This window comes from Paramormyrops kingsleyae, chromosome 9 (assembly GCF_048594095.1).
Source record: "Paramormyrops kingsleyae isolate MSU_618 chromosome 9, PKINGS_0.4, whole genome shotgun sequence".
NCBI lineage: Eukaryota > Metazoa > Chordata > Actinopteri > Osteoglossiformes > Mormyridae > Paramormyrops > Paramormyrops kingsleyae.
In genome coordinates this window covers 26706539-26731853 of record NC_132805.1, presented here as the reverse complement: position 1 = coordinate 26731853, position 25315 = coordinate 26706539, and the positions used below count along the sequence as shown (strand labels likewise).

Below are 25315 nucleotides of genomic sequence, written 5' to 3'. Positions count from 1 at the left end.
CTGGCTTGATCCATATTCCAGCTGTGGTCCCCTCCCATGCAACTGTGGTACTATAACTTTGCCATGTTCCTTGAAACACGTAACGATAAAGCTTGAAACTTGAGAGAAGCTAGAAAAGAGTCTGTTTGTAAGGTTTGATGCAGCAGCTCCCCATCTAGAGATGGGCGGGGTCACAGAGGTCACCGTGTTCCTGTACTCGTTCATGAGAATCTTCTTCAGCTCATCACGTCTGAGTGTCTCCTTCCTGTCCTTGCCTTCAGTGTCCTCATGGAAGACCTCGGTGTTGTCATGGCGTGGTAGGGAGGGAGGGGAGCGTCACAAATGAGGATTCACTTTCTGGTACCGGTTTGCCGTTGCTCAGGCCTGTACACATTAATGTGCAAATTCCTTAAATTTTACATGTAATGCTTTCAAACTAGCAGCACATTCCTATCGGCAGGTCTGCGCAATCTGAGACTGCAGCATTACTGTAAAAATCTGAACAGGCTGGCTAATCAGGAAAGAGGCAAAAGTGCAAACTGTAGTCACACCCTGAACTCATTTATATAAATCTGATTCTTCTAATAATTCAGTTAAAGTGAATATGTTTTTTTGCTCTCCTGTGTAGTACTCTGAGCAGAAGCCATTTATAAAAGCTGCAAAGACACATGTGAAAGATGTCAAATACAATCTGCACTGGGATACAAGAAAATGATGCCCTACCGAACCTATTCAAGCAAAACCAAACACGCACACCAAATAAGAAAAGCACCCCACATATTAGAGAGGGAAAAGAGTTTGACACAGAGCTGCTGTTCAGGGCCCAGGACAGGAGGGGGCCTGCATGAGAAGCCAGTTCAAAACATGGCTCAGGATGGGGGGGGGGCTCTGCACGGTAGGCAAATCCAAAATAGGGCTTATCCACAGAGACATAATCCCACACTGCAGGCAATTGAAAGATGCTGATTCACCTAACTGTGTGTTTTGAACTGGGGGAGGAAGCAGGTGGTTGGAACCTTGGCATCCAGAAAGTTGTAGGTTCAAATCCAATGGAAGGTGGAGTAATCATATCATCCTTGATCATTGCCCTTAACTCCACCTGCTCCCAGGGTGCCGACTGAGTCTACACTCTGGTCCCAAGCTTTGGACAAAAGCATCTACTAAATCAATAATTGCGCCCATCATACAACCTCGAAGCACTCAGAGGCAGCAGCAAGAACCCAACCCAGATCTCCGCAGGTGTGAAGCCAGCGTGGCAGCCTGCATTTCAACGGCTTCCATTGTTCTTTGCTCATCTAGGAGCTTACAGGTTAAACACTGAAAAATGGTAAAGTCAAAGACAACAATGAAGCCGGCTGTTAGCATTAAAGCAGAAACGAGACACCATTGTCTCAAGGCTGTAGGTGGAGTCTGCACAGGCTTGGGTGGGTGTGATGGGATAAAACCTGGACAAGCCAGCCTGGTGAGCGTGGCCAAGCCCACTGTGTGCAAACTGAGGCCGCACTGTCTGGCTGCGTGGGCGTGGAGTGCTGTGCCATTGTACATCAGCTAGAATGACATTCACGAAGGCCCCTGATGAGTAAAGTTAGGGTAAGGTACCGCTTACAAATGGCATAAAACTGACTAGTAACTAGCCACGCTCACATGTTGCCTGGTAACACAACAGATTTAACCTCCAACAGATTAACTGCACGTGTAGATGCTGAGAGGTCTTCTGCTGCTGTATTATTCTCTGTTAATTGTTGTTCTTCATCGTTAGCTGTGGTGCTTATTGCCTTGTATTTTTTGCCATTATGGTCAACAGGAAGCACACAAGAAAGAATTTCATTGTACTATATCCACTCGGGATTAAAAACCAGCAATAAAAAAAAATGGCTGTTCTCACGCAGAGGACTACGGAAGTCAGGACATGTTCAGTCTGCCAAGGGTGGAGCTTACATCTCCTTCCAACAGTCGCCTGGTGGGTGGAGGGAAAGCCATCAACTGTCAAATGTGTGAGAGCTGCTGCTCTGCATCGTTAGGACACACCCCCCTGGCCCCTGGGGAGCAGGGACACTCAGTACGCTGTAAAACTGCCGGCTGATAATTATCTGCATGCATTTCTTTAATCGTGAACATAATGTCACCGTCTTGCCCTTAAAACAAACCTGAGTAAATGAAAGGGTATTATTTCCTACAGGTGAGATCTCATTATTCACAACACTCCGTGTCTTTAGATCCCTTTCAAACCCTTGCAGTGTTTGACTAGAAGGTTACTTTCAGACAGAGGAATAACCAGGATACATACAGGATGCACAGGGTGTTAGTTCTAGAACCTGCCTTTGTTTCTCAAGCATTCTCATGTGTCTTTACTTACTATTTGCAAAAATAAAACTGCTGGAAAAGATTATGAGGGATTCCAGGCCCTATGAAAGGAAGTCATTCTTCTGAAAGGAGAATAGTACAGCGGCTGTTTGCGGAATGAGTCACCACAGCCTCAAAGGTCGGCCGCCATGGCAAACACGGATGGGTGGAGCTCATGGAGGGATACAGGCCTGGAGGGGGGGTGCATGTGTGTGTGTGTGTTACAGTGGGTCACACTAACTAACGGGGGACAGACACAGGCTTGGGAGAGTGATGGCTCCCTTCCAGCATGGTGAGGAAAGGGCCTGAGGCCAAGCAGGTCATGTGCCCATGAAAACAGATTCATTGTGAGGATGTATTGTATGTCCACGAGCTGTGGGAACATACAAACTCACCCCAAGCCTCAGCACAGGGAAGACAGCAGAGTGCTTGTAATTGACCTGTTTTGTGTGTGTTTTCTTTCCGCTAGTTTTGGGTTATGTCCTAATCTGCTCCCAGCTGGGTGGGGTAGCTCTCATTTGAATGTGAAATAGCAGGTTTGTTAGCAAATGCCTCAGTGCCATGCTGGACTGTGAACGCACCTTCACCTTTCAAGGGGTCTCCCCAACGAAGTCATCAGCACACCTGTGGTATCCCCATCCCACCGACCGTCAAGGTGAGACCGGGCGAACGTTTGCTCCTTAAGCGCAGGTGGGAAAGTCGATGGGGTTGTAGGAGAGTCGTGCTTTTGTACGATACACCTTGTTGAGGCGCCCGACCGGGGAGGAATGCGCCGCAGTGAAAACGAATATGTTCTAAAGTAGATCCTTCCGGAAAAAGCTCTTCACTTCCTGAGATCGCATTGCATGTATCAATAGACTTTTGTCACTCACGCTCTGTGCTCCTGTCTGCGTGCATGCTCACCTCTCTCGACATGTGTTTCAATATGATTAATCAAGCATATTGCCTTAAAGGTGTCCATCTTTACATTTATTTGCATATATCCCTGGCCGTGAGGCTATTGAGGCATCCTGTGATATTGCCGCATGTCTGTCCTCAGACAGAAGCTCCGCTCCCCATACACACTCACTCTCCTGGGCCCGTGTCCTGGCATGTCCACACTGGAGAAGGCAGTGATCTCCTTGGTGGAGCTCTTCCACTACTATGCCAGGAAGGAGCCCAGCTAGAGGCAGCTGAGCTGGGCAGAGTTCAAGTAATTGCTCCAGAAGGAACTTTCTAGAGCTGATTTTAAGGTTGGGGCGTCAAGAAAGAGATACTTTAAGACAAGTTTGCTGCCATCTCAGGTTTCATGCAGGTGTCTAAGGCGTCAAACATGATCAGATGGCAGGATTTTATGAATGAATTTGAATGAATGAAATGTAAGACCTGATTGTGGTATCACTCATTAAAAATTCTCTTTCCACCTGTCATTTACCATACCTCCTGAGCCTAAATCCACTTTCCTATGAATGGGCTGCCGCACCTTATGTAAATCAGCCCCTGGTCTCTCCAGCAATTATGCCTTTTGTACTGATAAAACAAAATATTTCTGCTGCAAGGCTGTATGTTCATTTGCAGTTTTAGCCTGGGGGTGGCATGGTGGTGCAGTAGTTAGCATTGTTGCCTCACCTCTATGACCTGGGTTTGAGTCTCCGCCAGGGTTCCATGTATGTGGAGTTTGCATGTTCTCCCTGTGTCGTCGTGGGGTTTCCTCCGGGTACTCCGGTTTCCCCCCACAGTCCAAAATCATGCTGAGGCTAACTCGAGTTACCGAATTGCCCGTACATTTGCCTGTGTGAGTGAATGGCAAGTGTGCCCTGCCCTGGGTTGGTGCGCCATCTTGGATTGTTCCCTGCCTTGCGCCCATAATTTCCAGGATAGGCTCCTGAACCCCCACAACGCTGAATAGGACAGATAGAGAAAATGGATGGATGGAGTTTTAGCATGGTAAACAAATAAGATGGATGCACTCATATTTCCTCTTAATCCTAAATTCTCTTTTCAACCCCTCCAAGGTTATTATAGTTTTCAAATTTGCATTAGTTTTCATTTTTATATAGTTTTTCATTTTGCTTTTCAGTTTTAGTTCAGGTTCAATTTCTTTTAAGAGTGTACAAATAGTTTTAATGTCGTTTTTATTTTATGAACATTTCTTCACTATTAAAGTACCAAGTTTTGACACCACACTGGAAAGTGACTTACATGCTTTCACCCTGCACATGAAAGCTAAGTAGAAAATGTGAAGCATTTTGTTTTCTTGCCCCAAAATTCCCTTCCAAACCCCTCGCCTCCTTCCTGTAACACCATCATGTTTTTATAGCTATGAAGGACCTGGTTTATTGATGCTCCCAGTCCCTGATTACAATATGCACATACTTGATGGGATTTGGCACTTTTGGAGAAAGTAAGGTCTACCTGGGTGTCCTCCAATGAAAACCCCTAGGGGACTAGTGGTTAGAGAGTGAGGAATTATTCTTAGACATATAAAGTAAAATCAAGCAATCAGACAGTTATTGTACAAAGTGCTGGAGCAAAGTTTAATACACAAATTTCAAAAGGTCTCAAAACACTCAAAATGTCAAATTCAATGACATTTCACTCAACACTGAATGTGTGAAAGATTCTAACAGCAATCTGCAACGCCACCAGCCCTGTTTTAACCTGGATAATAGGTTTAGCAATAAGAAGAAATAAGTACAATTAATAAACATGAATCCAATGGCAAACCATCAAACAAAGCTTATTACCTGGTTTCCATTTAGCACTAGTCTCATATTTTAACAAAAGATTAGCCTAGAGGAGCACATTTTCATTTACATAAACCACTGTCTGTGAGAGAATGGAAAGAATGTGCAGTGGCGCTCACTAGATAAAATTTAATCTCTCCTCTCTGGATCACGTTTTTTAAATTATTATTTTGGAATCCTAAAGAATCCTTTATCTTTGTCGCGAACATTTTTTTCATTACTGTCGAAAACAGCACACCCAACCTTGATGAACAACACGAGTACCTTGAAAACAGTAACACGAGTACGAGTGAAACAGTATACACGAGTACCTTGACCAGATGAAAAATGCACCAATATGGCGGATGACAGGCTTTGCTTCATGTGGGTGGGGCCATGTGACGTAATGGCAACCCACCACCACAGTCCAAATCGAGGGGGTAAAAATTAAAACGAAGCTGATTTTACCTGCATTTCTATTTCGTTTCAGTGCATGTTTGCATTATTTATTGTGGTTTTTCTTAAGTTTTCCTTTTTTTACTCCTAGTTTTAGTTTTAGTCTTAGTTTTCATTAACTACAATAACCCTGCGCCCCTCCTGCAAAGCTGGTTGTGTCATCATTGTCATCTTCTTACCTCTAGCTGTCTTGCAGAAAAAATTTAACCCCGACAAGGTGACAGAGGTGACACTGGATAAGAATTACGACGGGCAGGTTTACTTCAGAGAGTTCTGCATGTTAGTGGGAATCCTGGCGAAAGGTTACTACCTCATGAAAACAGGTGGAAGTCTGGAGAGACCCTGACAAACAGAGAAATAAATTACATTATGGTGACCATGAGGACATTCTTGTTATTTTCATATTTTCTCAAGCACTAAGAGAAAATGCTTTGATGCTGATTAAAGAAATCTCAATTTTGGGACATAAGTTGAGTAAAAATATATTTCTATTGCAGATTCAATTTCTATAAGTCACAACAAATATTTTTTTTTCTTTCACATTGTCCTGCTACTCTCTTCGCACGCTGGGTATATCCATTTCTGTAACAATTCTCTAACAAATAAAACAGGTTTTAAAACAGATCTGTCCAGATCTCTAGACTCAGTTCTAAAGATGTCATGATATCATTTTTTTCACGTTAAATATGTTAAATATATTCCATGTTAAAATTTTGAGCCGTTACTGATACCAATCTGATATATTTTCCCCTTGCTTCACCCTGAGAAATTTGTATCAAAACACTTCAATTAACATGGCAAATTATCTGCATATAGTGTTGTAGCACCATTCTTTGAGTATGCTAAGAATAGAAATATATAATAGTCATGTTGCTCAAACAAAAGCCATGACACTGCAGGAAGGAATCTATGGCCAACATGAATTACACCTCTGCTTCTTTGGTTTATTCAATAACAACTTTGACAAAAATTTACAGAAATGTTTTTTAAAGTGCCAATTGTGCAATCCATCGCCAAATTAAAGAAATCAGTCATAAGAATATCACTGTATACCCCAAACTAACCATTTCTAGTTGAAAAATACACATTAGTCTCCAGTACAAAATATACAGTGGAGCACAGATAAAAAAAATTAAGTAGTAATTAACCAAACTTAAGAAAGAATACAAGTCTGAAGACATCTAGTTTCCATAAATTTTACTGTGTTCAGGTTTAGGAAAAATCAGCATTAGCCTCACATACACAGTAAGCTGCAGTTTGGCTTTTATCTTCCTTCAGCATAAAGTAGAGTAACTGCATCTCCACACAGCCGACATGACAGCTCCGACGCAGGTGTGTTTCTGGACAACTGGCACCACATGACCCGGTATGTTGTGCCAGGGCTGCAAGCATTGGCACGATTCTTCAGGCTAGAGCAATTTCTGGTGTAAAATCAAATCGGTTTCTTACTCCTCACCCCTGATATCCGGTCCAGCATTCTTGGTCAGTATTGGCCTGATACTGGCCGATAGTAGGTATTGGATCGATGCCATCTCTACTCAATACATGTTTTAAAATCATCTTAAGCATTGTTCTCCTCATGATAACAAGAACTTACCTGATCTGATTCTACTCTTAATTATATTTCCATACAAATACCTTTTTTGAGAACTGACAGCAAGATTCAAATTTATTTTAAAAAACGCATTACTTAACAAGTAAGCAGAATGTTTATTTCTGAATAACTTAATTGTCTAAGGATATATTTATTCCCCAGCCAACATATAAAAAGCATTCGATTACGTGTTAAGCTGAAGGCCATTTAACCGCATGTGACTAACATTAATCCGTGACTGGCACAATGATCCCACCCACCATGGAGAATGGAGGCCTATTCTTCAAACTTTCTATTGTAAGACTGTGGCTGGTGCACCGGCTCACTAGTTGGCAGCGTGGCTTCACCCCCCCCCCCACACATACACACACACATACACACACTGTGGGGTGTAATTAATAGACATGTCTGAAACTGACAAATCACTCATGAGCAATTATTCGTGAGACTGGCCAACGGGAAAAAGAAGCAAAATTTAATCGCCTGATTAAATTACAAGCAGACACCTGTCTCCTACTAAAGCTAAATTTAATCAAGTATTCTCAGCAACCCGTAACTTCATGCTTTTATTTTTGCAACTCAACAACTTCACAAATGGTTATAGTGGTGGGTTTGTAAACCATGCTTTGGACAGATCAAATGCTCTTACACTGAGTAAAGGCAGCTGTCCTGGTATAAAACGAGAACAAACAGCAAGAAGTATGTTGAAAAGTCCTGGGCTTGGCACCTGCTGGGCATGATACTTTGGACGCAGATGAATGAGTCAGACAGTAGTGGCGTCTATGTGTGGCGTCTAATCACTGCTGGTAACGAGTTCTTAACTGCCGTCATGTCGCCAGCTTTGTAGTTTTTTTGGTTAGCTTTATGCAGGGTGTACCGGCTGCTACCTGAACACCGGCCAGCACCTCCCCACACCGTAAATGACCAGCGTTTCCATTTACATTACATCATTATGATTAGATTAGATCCCTTCATTGTCGTTGCATAGTAGTATACAATGAAATTCAGTTTGTAGCAAACCAATGAACTTAGCTGTCTAACATGACATAAATAATTAAAAAATAAAATGATTTATTTAGAGTACTCAAAGCGACGTACATTTTGGAAAATGCAGGGCCAGCCAGTCCTTGGCGCAATTGGGGGTTGAAGGCTTTGCTCAGGGGCCCAAAGGTGACATCACTCTGCTGACCACAAGATTTGAACCGGCGACCTTGCGATCCCAGGCGCAGTGTCCCAACCCGCTGAGTCTGATCATGGTTGAGGACCTTGTATTGTAGGACTTTGCATTAATGTGTTCTCTGCAGTATTAGCAACTTGAAATTGGAATTACTATTGGTTTAAAAGAGCTTCTGCTCATTTATAGTACACTACACCACACACACAGCGTCCTATAGCATGGATAGGATGTCTGTGTATAGATGATGAATTCGTTTGCTCCTCTACATTACTTGCTGCTTATGTTTGACTCAGCTCTGAGGCGGATACGGTGAATGAATGTGTTAATATATCCTATAAAATGTTTTTAAACACTGAAAGAGAAACCAGTTTGTGAAAGCTTTGCAAATCCCCTATTGTTTGTTGACTAAATAAGCACCTTTTAACAGCTGAACCTGCAGCATTCCCAAGCTGATTTATTGTGCTTGTCTGCAGTTATCTGTAACAGCCACCCAAGGCATCTAAAACATTTATTTCAAGTTGCTTCCAGAATTAAAATTTGGTTTATCCAGTGAGCTAATCTATTCAACTACCCACTATAAAATGCTTACTGTTGTAAGCATTTTCCTTGAACTGGAAAAGAGGTTAAAATGTGGATAGACGTGCAACCAGTACCATGCGTAACGTCCTGAGACCCCACCCATTCATTTATGTCCATTGTAGTGGACATGTTGTTTTTGCATCTATCTTTTCACTGATATAAGGAAACATATTTATTCCTGTTGTACACTAAAGAGGACATGCTGTGAAATTAAAAATAAAAATAAATTTGAATAAATCTAAATTGTAAGATGTCTTATTTTCTCCAAAGACAAATAACCTATAATTGAAGGACACTTTTTTCCTTGTGTCTCAGGAGGATATTGAAATAAAATGGCGCGTTCTTGGCCAGTTGGTGCAACACAAACACGGGGAGAACACAAGTGAAGAACAAGTTCCACAAGCCAAGGGGCAAGAATCACACCCAAAACCCTGAAGGCATGAGTCTACGGCACGGACCACCAAACAAACATGCCAGCAGATAATAACTACAAGGTATTCTATTTGTCTACTGGATAGCTAAATACATTTTGTGGTTCATAGTGAATGGGTGGAGCCTCGTTAGTTTTCCGCAATCCACCCTCATAAATGCCATGTAATAAATCAAGGAATCCAAATTGTCAGAGCAAAGCATTGTACTCCATTACAGTTACACAGAGGGTGGTGCCTCAGAGCATCTCTCTGGGTGTAACAGAAACATGGCTTGGATATTTTATTCCCTGTTTCAACAAAAAGCTGCACACCCAGAAAACTGAAGGCTATCAGTCCCCAGTCCAGATTTTTATTGGTTTTTCCAGAGTTTTAAACATCTTCCTTGTCTTCTGTGGGTGTCACCATGGTTCCTATGGTATACCCTTTTTCTTCATTCATGGGGGGAGGGTGGCTTGGCAGCACCGGATTATTCCTCAAGTCAAAGGCATGTGGTTGAAGAAACTTTGAAACTAAACGTCTGACTTGAACTCCACTGGAAGCTGACACCATTTTTTCTAAATCATTTTAGGGGTTCTACCCAGGACAAAATGGACAGGAATGTTGCTATGGAAGGTCTTTCGTCACATTTGCTGGTGGAGGAGTGAACACAGTCAATCATTTGCACTTTATCATTAGCAGAGCCTACTAAGCTATCCCTAGATCCCCTTGTGGGATAATTAGCCATGATCTCTCTACCAACCACCCCAGTTTTGCAAAACTGCTTATTGGGTGCATGAGTCCATCACTAAAGACTTTCACTGTGTGGCCAGAGCACACAATCCCCAAACTACAGGGCTTCTTGGACAGACTGGTCATTATTTGCACAACAACCTACCATATACACCAAGCAGTACACTACTTCTGCTATGGACTATATATGCAGAAGTTGTTCTGCATTGAAAACATCACAAAAAAGAACACCATATGCTGATATCCCAATCAGAAATCATTAATGAATGGAGAAGTCTTGCAGCTGTTGCACCAACATGATGTTCCTGTCAGGACTGGCAATACTGAGGTCTATAGTAAAGCCAGGTCCAATCGGAAAAGAGGTAATAGACCAGTCAAAAATGCACACAGTACAGGGCTGAATGAACATTTCAACAGCTCATCTGACCCCAGGCATCTATGGGAAGGTATTCAAGCCATTACACTCTCCAAAAGCCAAATGAGCAGCTATTTGTCCAGGAGTATGTCCCTCCCTGTTGAACGCAATGCATTCCATGCCCATTTCGACTGTCACATTATGAAGGCAGCTACAAAATGACTGGACCCTTCTGAGGAACAGCCACTGACCCTGTCCACTGCTGAGCTAAGGACCACGCTGCACAGATTGAGCACACGGAAAGCAGTGGGCCCAGATGGCCTAGCGGGACTGGCTTTTAGGGGTTGTGTTAACATACTCAGTTATGCTTTCACGCACATCATCAACCTGTCACTCTCCCTGGCCACGGTCCCTACATCTGAAAAAAACCTCCATAATACCCAAGTTCACAGACAGCATCGCAGTGGTGGGGAAGATTACCAAAAGTGATAAGTAATGTGTCATGATGCTCCACCAACAGCCTTCTCATCAACATCAGAAAGACCAAAGGACTCATTATTAACTTTAGAAAACCCCCATAACTACCACAACCCTACATCATGTAACATTACTAGCTCTGAGGTGGAACATGTTAACTTCAGGTTGTTAAGAGTCCACATTACTGAGGATCTCTCAAGGTCACCTCCCTTTGACTTATGGTCGGGAGACAAGCTCTTCTTGGAAATCTTGAATGGGGTGTTGGGTTGAAATGGCAGTGAAACCTGGAAGGGTGTGATTGGGAGGAATTTTCTGCCCGATCTGAACTTGAGTGGTGCTCTGTTATTTGACTTCTGTGTTAACCACAGTTTGTCCATAGTGAACACCATGTTTGAACGTCAGGGCATTCATAAGTGGACCTGCCACCGGAACACCCTAGGCTGCAGTTTGATGATTGCTTTTGTAGTTGTATCATTGGACCTACATCTGCATGATTTGGACACTTAGGTAAAGAGAGGAGCTGAGCTGTCAATTGATTACCACCTGGTGGTGAGTTGGATCAGATGGCAGGGGAGAAACACAAAGTGAGGGTGTGCTGGGAGCGTCTGGCAGATGCCCCTGTCCAGGAGATCTTCAACTCATACCTGACAGAACTGTTCTTGCATTCTGAGGGAGTCATGAAACATTGAGCCTGAGTAGGCCATGTTCTAGGATTCTGAGGGAGTCATGAAACATTGAGCCTGAGTAGGCCATGTTCTAGGATTCTGAGGGAGTCATGAAACATTGAGCCTGAGTAGGCCATGTTCTAGGATTCTGAGGGAGTCATGAAACATTGAGCCTGAGTAGGCCATGTTCTAGGATTCTGAGGGAGTCATGAAACATTGAGCCTGAGTAGGCCATGTTCTAGGATTCTGTTGCTGAGGGAGCTGTGCTGAGCTGTGGCCATAAGGTTGTTGGTGCCTGTAGTGGCAGCAATCCCCAAACCTGTTGGTCAACTCCAGCAGTAAACGGTGCTGTCAGGCTGAAGGAGGCTCTCAGACCTTGGTTAGCTTGTTGGTTTCCTGGTTGCAGCTGACAAGTACCAACAGGCTAGGGAATGTGGCTTTGGCAGTTGCTGAAGCAAAATCAGGTGACTCAGGAGGGGGAAGCAGGGCTTTACCTATGCGTTTTTTCAACAGGGATAGGGCCCTGTTGACCTAAAATGGGCATAAAGTCAGGTGATGGAAGGAGTATTTTGAGGACCTCCTGAATCCCATTGGCATATGCCTTCCTTGGAGTCAGTAGAGCTGTAAAACTAAGAGGAGGACCTGCCTATCACTAGGCCTGAACTCACTGAAGTACTCACTAAACTCTTCAGTGGTAAGTCTGTGGGGTTGGATGAGATTTACTTGAAAGCTTTTAATGTTGGTAAGCTTTGGATTGGCTGACTAGGGTGATGGTCCTAGTCTTTAAGAAAGCGGACAGGAGGATGTGTTCCATCTACAGGGACTTTGAAAAAGCATACGGCTGTGTCCCTTGGGGGGACCTGTGGGGGGTGCTTTTTGAGTGTGGGGTACCCATGGCTGTGGGTCATCAGGTCCCTGTACAAATGGAGTAAGAGTTTGGTTTGCATTGCCAGCAGAAAGTCAGACTCCTTCCAGTGGGTTTTAGGCTCAGCCAGGGCTGCCCTTTGTCACCAAATCTGTTCATAACTGTTCACAACAGAATTTCTTGGCATACCCAGGAGGCACCAGTGGACCGGTTTGGTGACATCAGGATTGCATCTTTGCTTTTTGCAAATGATGTGGTTCAGTTGGCTTCATCAGGCTGTGATCTGCAGCATGCACTAGGGTGGTTTGAAACTGAGTGTGAAGAAGCCAGATAAGATCATCACATCCAAGTCTGAGGCTATGGTTCTCAACCAAAAAAAGGTGAATTGTCCTATCCTGGTAGGGGATGAGTTACTGTCTCAAGTGGAGTTGTTCAAATATCTTAGGGTCTTGTTTAGGAGTGAAGGAAGAAGGGAGTGGGAGTTTGAAAGGCGGATTGGTGCAGTGTCGATAGTAATGTGGACACTATACCATTCTGGCGTGATAAAGTGAGGGCTGATCGGGAAGGCAAAGCTATTGATTTACCGGTCAATTTATGTCTTTACCCTCACCTATGGTCACAAGCTTTAGATAGTGATTGAAAGAATGTGGTTGCGGATACAAGCTGGAGAAATGAGTTTCCTTCACAGGATGTGTAGGCTCAGTCCGTGTGCCACGCCCCCCTCATTACCCCATGCACCTCCATTCCAGTGAAGTTCAATGTTTTGCATGCTTCATCAGTCCGAGCACCGCGGCACACAACAGAAAAACTGGGGCAAAAGGGATTTAATGGGGGAATGGAGAGGCATACGGGAACAAACACACCGAAACACGATATAACATTAACGACTGTTCTGGGGATACAAACTCTGACGTGGACTTAAATACACAAGACTAAGGGACGGAAATGCAGAACAGGTGAGAACAATCAGGAATTCACATGAGGTAATGAGGGGGGGTGGCACACGGAAGGATCGTACGAGCAGGTCATGATAGCTACATTGTTTTCCAAGAAAATCTTAATTAATTTCATCCTTGCTGTTTAAATAACGTTCGTGACTGTTTTCAAAGTGGTGTTGATATTGTGTTTCAGAGGTAGGCTATTTGCATAACCAATCGACAAAGTAAGAATTTCAAGTCCCACTCCAAAGTATCGAAGTACCAAAGAAGTACCCCAGTTGATTTGGCATTTTCGGTAGTGGAACTTTTGGTACTGGTATTCGATTGAAAGTCAATGGAAAAGGGAAAGTACCAAACTGTACTGAAAGTACTGTAGTTATTATTTCATAATCAGTGTTGACACACCACAATGAAATGGATTTAACCCATATGTGACATAGCAGGGAGCAGCTAATTCAGTGCCCACGGAGCAATAACCTGCTTAGAGTACCTCACTGGTACCTTTTGCTGGTTGGGGATTTGAACCAGCAATCTTTCAATTACAAGTGTGCTTCCCTAACCATTAGGTCACCACTGCCCCAAAACAGGGGCTCTCTGATCGGGAATCAAACCTGGGCCGTGGCGGTGAACGCGCCGAATCCTAACCACTAGACCACCAGGGACCAATTGACTAGACCTCTAGACCTGTTGGTGCAGTGGAAAAGCCCCCACTGTCTCCACTGGCTTGCCTTCTTCCTATAGTGTATCCTGGTTCACCCTGCTAAATGTCGCACATGCACCCAGGCTATCTACATGATGTATCAGAAAATGTGATTCCAGGCTCTATGGTCCAGTTTGGATGCTTATGTGCCCATTGTAGGCACTGCTGTTTTCGAGATGCTCTGACCCAGTCATCTAACCATCACAATCTGGCCCTTGTCAAACTGGTTCAGATCTTCACAGGTTCCATTGTACAAAGATAAATGTTATTCAAGTCACCTGTCAGTGGTTTCAATATTATGGTTGATTTGTGTAAATACCAGATGCAAAGCCGAAGAGACCAAAAAGAGGAATAAATATTGATGAGTCCAGAAGGACTTTCAGGCCATTAATTAAATATAAGTCTGTATCCCACATGCAGTTATATTTATAAGATTTGGAGAATAAACAAATTAGTAAAGGTGGAGGACAGCAGGCACCCTGGGCAGACTCCCCTGCACTGCAGAGTCCACATTCATGACCTGGCTTTGCTCCACATACAGTGACACATAGAATGGGGGATGGTACTCTGGCATGATTTAGCTCTACATGCAGTGACTCTCAGTCCGGGGGATGGCACACTGGCATGCCTTAGCTTTACATGCAGTGACTCTCAGATGAGGGGATGGCACTCCGGCATGCTTTAACTTTACTTGCAGTGACTCTCAGACCGGGAGATGGCACTCTGGCGTGTTTCAGCTCTATGAAATTCCAAACGAACAAGCAAATTAGATACATGTCTTTGTAGCTCAGTCAAGGCTGCTGAGCCTATTCAGGGAAAATTACTTGTTTTATCACAAGTGATAAACAGCTTAGTGATAAGCTACTTTAAGAGTGACCTTTTTCCCCTTGGTGTTTTTACATTGATTTTGTAAAAACAATGAACACACTCAAGAACACCAATATGCTATATATGACTAAAATGTTTTCTTTTCGCTTGTCAGATAAGATCACTTTAAATTTACATGCATAGATTACCTTGAATGTGTGTTTATACAAAGTCCATACATCCAGCCTGTTAACTGCTTGTGCTGTGCAGGGTCAAGTTGAGCCTCATCCATGAAGCACAGGACCCAAGGCACAGGGACACCCTGAACAGGACGCCGGTCCATCATAGGGGACACACACTACCACGCTGTCAGGGTCGGTGTCTGTCCGTCCCTGCTAGGGCTGGGTACGAAACTTGGGTACATTTGTGGTAACGTCTGAAATGCTCTGATCCTACCGAGGACCGAAAAATGATCTTTTGGTGCCAAATTCTGATACCCAAACAGTAAATCTCAGCATCTGTGAGGTAATAAGCATGTAGCATACTTGTGTAAAGATCTAAAGTCGCTGGTGATTGGCTGTCTAACGTAACGGTACACAAATGCGTCATAGAGGCTGGAAGGAAAAATGTATGCCCAGAGACAAACTTCAGAACTGGTTTGCATGTGTGTGTTCTTGTTTATCTGTCATGTAGCGTAAAAAATACCTGAGAAGTCTAAAGCGTGGTTACATTGGATTCCAGACTATGACCATTTAGTCACATTTTGGTGACTATTTTGGAGACTAGGCACATCAGTGCAACTCGCAAATATGCCCCCGCATAGTGGCTGACCACATCGTCATACATTATATCATCAAAAGTATTGGGACACTTCTCCAAATCATTGAATTCAGGTTCTCCAATCACTTCCATAGCCACAAGTGTATAAAATCAAGCACCTAGGCATGCAGACTGCTTTTACAAACATTAGTGAAAGAATGGGTCGCTTTCAGGAGCTCAGTGAATTCAAGTGTGGTATCCATTTGTGAAATTTCCTCACTACTAGATATAATACCACTAACAGTTGACCGTGGAATAAAGTGGAAGCAATTGGGAGCAACAGCAACTCAGCCACAAAGTGGCAGGCCACATAAAATCACAGAGCGGGGAAAACGCATGCTGAGGCGCACAGTGTGCAGAAGTCGCCAAATGTCTGCACAGTCAATAGCTACAGACCTCCAAACTTTGTGTGGCCTTCAGATTAGCTAAAGAACAGGGCATAGAGAACTTCATGGAATGGGGTTCTATGGCCGAGCAGCTGAAGCCAAGCCTTACATCACCAAATGCAATGCAAAGCGTCGGATGCAGTGGTGTAAAGCACGCTGCCACTGGACTCTAGAGCAGTGAAGACATTTTCTCTGGAGTGATAAATCATGGTTCTCGGTCTGGCAATCCAATGGATGAGTCTGGGTTTGGCAGTTGCCAGGAGAACGATACTTGCCTGACTGCATTGTGCCAAGTGTAAAGTTTGGTGGAGGGGGGATTATGGAGTGGGGTCATTTTTCAGAGGTTGGGCTTGATCCCTTAGTTCCAGTGAAAGGAACTCTTAATTCTGCAGCATTTGAAGCCATTCTGGACAATTTCATGTTCCCAATTTTGTCCACACAATAACTAACTAAACTAACTCACACAATCAACAAGACCAACAACATCAATGACTCCACAAGAAAACAGGGCAGGATCAGGAACTTTAATACAGAGAGCTAACAAGGATAATGCAGGACAGATGAGAATAATTAACAAGGGCTGGCAAAATGGGCAACAGGTGAAATGAATAATTAAATCAAGGAACTCAGAGACTAGCAGGGAAACTAATAACGGACAAAGAAACAAGGAAACAGAATCTAAACACAGGGAAAATAACAAAGGCAGGTAAAATAGAAACAAGGCAAAGCAAAAAACCAAAACCGAGAACAAACCACAAAATCACAGGAACAGAAAAACTGATGAATGAAACATTAGGGAACAAAATATAAAAGCAGAGGAGGCAGGATTTGAACACAAGACTCCTGGGCTGGGTAACCACATACTCAACTCATAGAGCCATGCAGATGTTTGGTGAGCAGGGGAAACACATTAAATACTTTAACAACAGGGAGGACAGGATGGCCAGCGACACCTGCTGGCCAAACAGGAAGGAGAGCCAAAGGACTCAGGCAGATGGGTGCTGACCCTGACAAGCCTACCTATTATGAACGGGATGTCATTCAAGTTCATGTGTGTGAAAAGGCAGGTGTCCCAATACTTTTGGCAATATAGTGTATATCAAATGAAACACCCAGGGAGAGTGAGAATTGGTGTGTATGTGTATGCATGTGAGTGAGATCATCAGAATCGGGTCCGATTGCAGTTCCTCGGAAGCACTACTGTGGAGGTACTTAGAGCAATGAACTTGCTGACTGCTTGACAACAAGCACCGGTGCTAACATGGAAGTTACAAGGAAGTGCAGAAAAGGAGACAAAGCAGATAGAATTATTTTTGTACTTCAATAAGACTGAATACCTTTTTGCTTGCGTCTCCATATATTGCCAGAGCCATCGTGCCAGCACTTATTATCGGGATAATGTTTCATCGTTTTCTATTCTGTGGAAAATGAAAGATCGATATAGTGGCCAGATTTATTTATGAATTATAAACATGCCGTAGGGTCATATAAGTAAAATATAAATAAAGGGCTATGTCCCGTTATGATCGCAATCAATCCCCCCAACAAGCAATAGCTACCAAAATAACTTGTTCAAATAAAAGATTTGTGGTGTAATGTTTGACATATTTTTGTTGTTGTTAAAAAATTGATTTTAAAGCATATTGGTATCAAAAAAGTATTGCTCTGGAATCGGTATCGAAATCAAGGTATCATTCTGATACTGGTATCGAAAAAATTTTAACAATGCCCAGCCTTACCCACTGCCCTCTGCGTCTTGTCCCTTTTCAGCCAGCAGGCATTGCTGGTCACTCTGCTCCCCCCCTCTGTCTCACAGCCCTTGTCCCTAGTGTGTTTTCCTGCTCCCCAGGCCACCATGTAGCTCAGGGGTTTGAGTGAGTGGTGGTGAAGTTGTTACCCTTTGGCCATGAGTTCAAGAGATCTCACTCTTTGGTTAAGTTTTATTTGATTTTTCTTTTTCTTTAGTATTTGCTATGGTTTTCTATCTCTTTACCGCTTCGAGCCGGTGTGGCCCAGCTGGATTCACGGTCATGTGACCCTGTGACTATAGCTGGCAAGCTGCCTGTGCACGAAAACAACAAAATAATAAATGAACCCAGCTGCTGTCTTGAGATATTATGAAAAGCTTCACTATTAGTCACATTGTTTGGCTGCTGGTCAGGTGGAAATGTGCAGTCATGACAGTATCACAGCAACAGGCATTCATGAGGTACAGGAATATTAGGAGGTGCTAATGTGCAGCTTGAGCACCAGAGAAAGCTGGTAAAAACCGGTTAAAGTTCGACAAACCAAATGATTCAGAAAGCTCCATCGTTGCTTATTTATCTCCTTGTACTTTGTGCTCACTAACATTAAAATACTGATGATTCTAGCCCTGAATGGTTCTCCATATGATGGTGAGGAGAATCATGTGACTCAGGGACTTGGCAGTGATTGGCTGCTATATATTAAAGCATTGTTCCCTTTCTAGGCACAGAGGGAGCAGGGGCGTTTCCAACGCAACACATAAACATCAAAAAGCAAGGAACTGAGCTGGCGGGGACAAAATAAGTGAATCAGATTCACTTCAGTGGGGGGTGCAGAGGCAGGCTGGTAACGCATCATGGGACGGGTTACTCTCCCTCTCCAGGTTACTGGGGTGCAGCAGAACAGACCACAGGATAATGAATAAACAAATCAGTATAGATACTCCTGGTCACATGACTGTCCTTCCCAAGATGCCCCCCCACAGAGGCTCACTGGAGATCTACCTTCTCCCATTGGCCTCTTTAGTAGTACAGAAACAACAGTAGATATTATTGGCAAACGATGGTGTTCATGCTGTGGAGGTCTCCACGGATGGGACACATTTTTTTGGGTATGACAGTATAATTGAGCAAGTAGCCTGCTGATAATAATAAAAATAATATTTTTATTTATATACATGCTAATATTATAATTAGCATTATTAGTATTATTGCATTTTATTAATAGGCAGCTCTCAGAATTGGTCAGTGTTTCATCATAAACATGGAATAAAATGGTCTAAGCCAGGAAACTGAAACAGCCATTAATGGAAACAACTTGTACCTCTTGTGGACTCCTGGCAGGGGGATGGTACTCTGGCGTGCTTTAGCTCTGCATGCAGTGACTCTCAGACAGGGGACAGCACTCTGGCGTGCTTTAGCTCTGCATGCAGTGACTCTCAGACAGGGGACAGCACTCTGGTGTGCTTAGCTCTGTATGCAGTGACTCTCAGACAGGGGACAGCACTCTGGCGTGCTTTAGCTCTGTAAGCAGTGACTCTCAGACCTGGGGATGGGATTCTGGCAAACTTGACCCTAACCCTAACCCTAACCCTACGTGCAGTGACTCTCAGACCAGGGGGCGGCACTCTGGCGTTCTTTAGCTCTATATGCAGTGACTGTTTTGATTCGTGGGTGTGAGCATGAGAATGGGTGCAGGTGGCATGTTAGAGCCCTGCACAGAATTCTAGATGGTGCAGCCGCCCCATCCTCCCTCATTTCTCTCAGCACCTCCTCTCCCTTTCCTGTACATGGTACCATAAACATAGAGTGCAGTGAGAACTGCAAAATGGGCTATCCTGGGAGGGCGGGGCAAGATTCCTCTGCCATTAGCTCACCCCAACGAAATGGGGAAGTGCAGGCAAGAGGAGGAGCGCAGGGATCCATCCAGAGGTTTTGGCAGTGGGGGGAGGGGGGTACAGATAATGCGCAGCAGCTACTTCCTGGCCGCTTGAGGGCGCCCACCTACTGCACCTCCGGGAGGGACTTGCGGGGATTTTCCACCACACAAGGGACCGAGTGGAGTCTCCAGTCTCTCTGACTCAGCCTGTTTTTCAGCAGTCGTCTCGCATCAAGACCGCAGTCATTCTAGGACACACACACACACACACATCACCACATAAACAACAGGAAACTGTAAACGGAAGGTCCTCTGTGCCCGGGGGAGGGGCAATATAACAAACGCAATGTTTTTAGCAACGGGGCTAAAAACATAAAACTCATATTCAAACCACATGATTGCAGGCAACAAGCACAACAATAAGCTTTAGGGAGATTCCCTGATAAACATGCCAATGATGCGTCAGTAATGAAGGTGACCACTGTATGGCTTTGTAAAAGGGCTCGTACGTGTGGCAGGATAATGGAAGGAGTTGGGATTCGTTGCTGATAGACAGCCTTTCTGATGCTCAGTCCACACAAGCAACCATCCAAGCGAAAAGAAACGACACAATGGGCCAGTTGGGTGAAAACGCAGCGATAATATCGCCACCAAGCAGGGCAGAAATCTTCATGTGTTAGAACTGTTCCCCCATCCCAACTTCCAGAATGGTTCACCCCTATTCCCCTTTCTCATTTTATGTGCAAACCAGAATAGGCTATTGAAATGGTCTCAACCAGTTTGCCACAGAGGGGGCGTTAGGGACCTTCATAGCACTACTACGATTAAATCACAGAGACAAGCTCGCCAAGCTGTACTTAGCTGGGCCGAAGAGGTTATTAAACCATAAGCTAAACTGTGATTATATTTTCCAGATCATGCAGCCCCATGCTGCCAGATGTCGTTTAAGAGTTTATTGCAGCATTTTCATAGTTTTTTCTGGCATAATGAGGGTTTGTTCATTAGAAAGGCTTCCTTCCTTCGAGGTGTTTTGGCAAAGCACTTGAATGCCAGAAGTCATGCAGGCAGGGCAGGTAAACGCCATTTGGCTATCTGCAGTAGTTTTCCGTCCAAAGCCACTTATCCGGATGTTTAATTAAAAGAAAGACAACTAAACAGAAGTATGAAATACAAATTAATTCTGGGAAGTAACTGAAAAGATGGGAACAGCGATCAGGGACAATGTAGCCAGTTGTGGAGACACCATAAGATATTATTTCATTTACATTGCAGCGGTGCGTGTGTGTGTGTGTGTGTGTGTGTGAAGATGACTTTGTATGACAGAAAACCTTTAATACGCCTGTTGCCATGTTCGTTGCAGTATGTTTTTAATTATGTATCCAGTGCATGTGAGGCACTGGCTCAGCTGCAGTGATCACGATCTGAAACACACGTGGCTCCCTGTGCCCTATATGTTTCCATCATTTATTCCCTATTGGTTCATAATCAAAATAACGAAAGCGAAGTTCTTACAAAAAAAAAAGCAAGATAAATGTTTCTGTTGCCAAGGTACTTTGGATCCCAACGCACACAGTGAAATTCTGCTTCTGTGACTCACCATTGCAGTTGCTCATGTGCCAAAATGTTTTCTGTTTCTCATACCAGCCTCTCTCATTCTCTTGTCCCACTTCCATGTGCCTTCAGTTGATGCATACAATCTGTGTGTATATATACAGTGCTGTGTAAAAGTCATAGGCTGCCAAATAAATGTGTGCCTAACACTATCTGTGTCAAGCTGCTATACCAAATGGCAAAATATGGCAATCATTTATGGTGTCCATAATAAGGTCCCCAATCTTTCTGTCTCTCAACACAGTGCAACAAGGAGCAGACTAATGAGTTGCACAAGGCTGCTAGTTAGGCGCCTATTCTGTGCATAGCAACCAAACAGACAAAACAAATACTGAAGCAATATTTGCGACACACTGACAAACGTTACAACTTCGCTTGTTTTACCACCAGACCTGACTAACAATGCGCACCGCGTAAGGGGAGACAGGACGAGCAGCTGGTACCTGCGGGCCGGCCAGATTAATCCTGGACCTGGATAGGTGTGTGAAATGAAAAAGTGCTCGAAACACCTTCTGCCACGTGTGATAATGGAAATTACCAACAGTTTTTCAGCTGCGTATGTATCGCAGGATGACAATTATTTATAATTTGGCTTAAGAAAACCGCATGCTCTGAAATATACTGAGATCTCGCCGCAATCGCTTCACCAGCGGAGCTCGTATTTGCTTCATCAGAAATAACCGTGACGAGATAATCACACCAACGTGCCGGTTGTAAATGCCATTCGGTGCAAAAGCTTTCATGAAGTGCTTGCCAATGTATCCTGAGGTCGCTTCTAGGGAAAAAAAAAATCACGAACACGTGACTTTGAAACTGCTCCGCATTTTTAAATTGTATTTTATAGGAGGAAAGTTTGCACTACGGTTTTGGAAAAAAGATTATCTATTCAAAGTCATCAGCACGATGTCATATATGAAATGCATGTGATCAAACTGTAATACGTCGTATTTCCCGTTGAAAAATCAATATAACGCGCCATGTTAAACATTAATATTAATTTTTACATCTGTCATGGAGCAAAACTGTAAGCGATAATGATCACAATACACCAACTTCTCCGTCAATAGTGTTGCGTTACACGTATGTTCTGTATTTAAAAAAGGAAAAAAGGCGAATGTACAACTTTAAGTAGGCCTAACGAGTGATTAAAAAATAATTTCTTTGGCTAAATCTGTCAAACTGTCGTCAAGACTAAGGAACTTGGAAGGGGGGTAAACTACATAGTTGATTTAGGCTACTTCATGATGGTGGGCAATTAATTATTTTCGAAAGCATAGAGGTAAGGAGCAAGCGCTGAGCCTCTATGCTTATATATATATATATATATATATATATATATATAGAGCAAAGACATACTTTAAGTAAATACGTGTGGCGTACTGCTTCACTATATGTCGTGTTTTTAACGGGCTTTTTTTTTTTTACATACATTCAGATTTAATGTATTTTCGGCAATATTTGACACTCCCCGTTCTGTATCCAAAATGGACGATAAACTGTGATCCTACAGTCAAAGCGCTTTAAAAGTGCTGCAATAAAATAGACAAGTTTTCTAGCGGACAAGAAAATCAGCACATATTGAGTTAAAAAAAAATAGGGGAATGAGGAACAACAAAACGATAAAATGAAAGACGTGGGAGGGAGGAACCGAGCGAGAGGAGTATAAAACACCTCTCGCCCCTGTCTCCCTCACAATTTCTCTCCTTCACTCAAGTGTCTGTCTTGCATCTCCTCGCAGTTTGGTGAGTGAAAAGTTTGGTGTACTTTGTTAAAATGCCCTAATATGTATCTATTATTTCCTGATTTTATTCGTTTCTCTGGAATTGCATGGTGATATGTATTAATTAATGCCTATCCGTCATTAATTTCTTCTTTTTAGACTATTATTTTTTACATTCCAAGATGTCAGATGCCCTGTTCGCGCTCATTTTAGAACTTTTAGAATATTATTTCACCTTTCTTTTGGCGAACACCGCATTTAGGGGGGGTGGTGCCGTTGAAACGTGTGATCCAAACTTTACACGGAATGAGCCCTATCACTCAGCACAAACGGGATCGCCATTTCACGCTCATCTGCGCTAACGTTTTTCCAAACTTACTATTGGCCAACTTTTTACGCATCACAGGCATGGAAAAACAAAAGGAAACTAGGTTTGTGCAGAGAATCATGGGAATAGACATGCAACAGGCAGAGAATATTTGAGTATTTTGAAACGGCACCCGATACTCCGCCCTCTCTCTGCTTGCTGAGTGTAATGCCGCGGTGGGTGAAGGGCGTTGGCTCTTCTGTAACACAGCCCACTTGAGTGCCTCCTTCTCTCTGTGTCTGTCTCCCACGTCATGCGCTTTCAAGTCTCCTCTTCCAACAGCCGTATTTGATCAGTTTCCTCAGCCCTAGAGGGAGGCGTGTATGTACAACGTGTGGGCCTGTGTTCACAGTGGGGCTGGGAGGGGCAGGGAAGAGCAGGGAGGGGCGGAGCCTGAGTCTATTCCCTCTCCCTGCCAGGTGGGCTGGAACATGCTTGGCCGTTGCCGACTCCCGGTGATACTTTTTAATTTATTATCAGTCATTTTAAGCCAGTCTCACTTTTCCTTAACTGTTCTTTGAACTGATCTGTTCTTCCGTTAGTCGATGGTTTTTATAGAACCAGGAACAAGGAAGCACTTCTTTACACAGCGTGTAGTCAGAGTATGGAATAGTCTTCCTGATAACGTAGTGCAAGCTGAATCCTTGGGTTCCTTTAAATCAGAGCTAGATAAGATTTTAACAACTCTGAGCTATTAGTTAAGTTCTCCCCAAGCAAGCTCGATGGGCCGAATGGCCTCCTCTCGTTTGTATAGTTCTTATGTTCTTATGTCACCATCTGATTATATGATGACCCTCCCTCTTTAACTAGTGCTGGATCTGTATTTAAGGAAGGGCTTTGTGTAGATCACATCGCTGAAATACTACTTTATGTTTGTATATACTGTCATGCAACAAAATCGCAGCCTTGGAGACCCTCTTCACTGGCATTTAAGCCCATGCAGCCATTCAAGGATTTCAAGAGAATCAAGCACAGCAGCGACTCTGCCTCTCGCCTTTAACCATCTGCTTAACAGGTACTCCATGTCTTTCTTCTCCCTCCGTAGCCACCATGACCTGTAACAAGCCTACTGATCTCCAGACAGGCATGTGCCTGCTCATTTCTACCTTCCACAAATACTCTGGAAAGGAAGGCGACAAGTTAACCCTCAGCAAGGGTGAACTGAAGGATCTCCTTGACAATGAGCTGGGGGATATATTTGGGGTAAGAGCACATTGTTCCATTCTCCAGTCACACTACGCTATTGATGGTAATGAGTGATAAAACACATCTATGGCTGCAGGGAGCAGAAGCTAATCAACGATAAATAGTTAATGATTCAAATACATCTTACATCTTCCGTACGGATGGGTGCCCCATTCTCCTGTTATTTTCTCATTTCTGAAACAGAAATCACAGGATAAGACCAAATTGGACAAGATATTTAAGGACCTGGACGCCAATGCAGATGGGACAGTGGACTTCCAGGAGTATGTCACTCTGGTTGCCTGCATCACCATGATGTGCAACGATTTCTTCACTAAGAAATAGGCTACAGAGGATCGACAGACAAATGACCCATGTGAAACTTGGAAACATGCATAAACTTGTTTTTCCAAAGAAAGCTTGCAGCAGTTATAAAAATTTAATAAACATTATTAAACTGTTTTGATATGTTTTAAACAAAACATTTTTAATCATTCTTGAGTGTGTGTGGATTATGTTTATATTACATTGTGGGGGACATTTGGTCCCCCACAATGTAGTAAAGACCTGTTATTTTGACATTGTGGGGACCATTGTTCAGGTCCCCACAAAGATCTGTGAATGCAATCAAAAAAACTAAAAATGCCAGAAGTCACATATTTTGTTTGGTTACTCATGGTAAGGTTAGGCCTGGGTAGGGGTTAACCATTAAGGTGCTTTAACATAAAATATAAGTTACTGGTATCGATGACCAATTTCTTAAATCCATATCAAATTAATCCAAAATTTAAAAATTGTCAAGT

At 43.4% G+C, this 25315-nt stretch overlaps 1 protein-coding gene across 1 annotated transcript; it reads left to right on the top strand.

Moving 5' to 3' along the window:
- Window positions 1–22823: 22823 nt before the first annotated feature.
- Window positions 22824–24994, top strand: LOC111840911 (ictacalcin-like). Its single transcript, XM_023806265.2, has 3 exons — window positions 22824–22982; window positions 24373–24530; window positions 24717–24994. Exons 2-3 carry the CDS (start codon window positions 24378–24380, stop codon window positions 24855–24857), a joined length of 294 nt encoding a protein of 97 aa, XP_023662033.1. The 5' UTR covers window positions 22824–22982; window positions 24373–24377; the 3' UTR covers window positions 24858–24994.
- Window positions 24995–25315: the final 321 nt, after the last annotated feature.

Bases quoted from the DNA above. Each gene is read 5' to 3' on its own strand.
- LOC111840911 (XM_023806265.2), top strand. From the start codon at position 24,378: ATGACCTGTAACAAGCCTACTGATCTCCAGACAGGCATGTGCCTGCTC. The intron at 24,531-24,716 runs GTAAGAGCACAT...TTTCTGAAACAG, and splicing joins AGCTGGGGGATATATTTGGG to AAATCACAGGATAAGACCAA.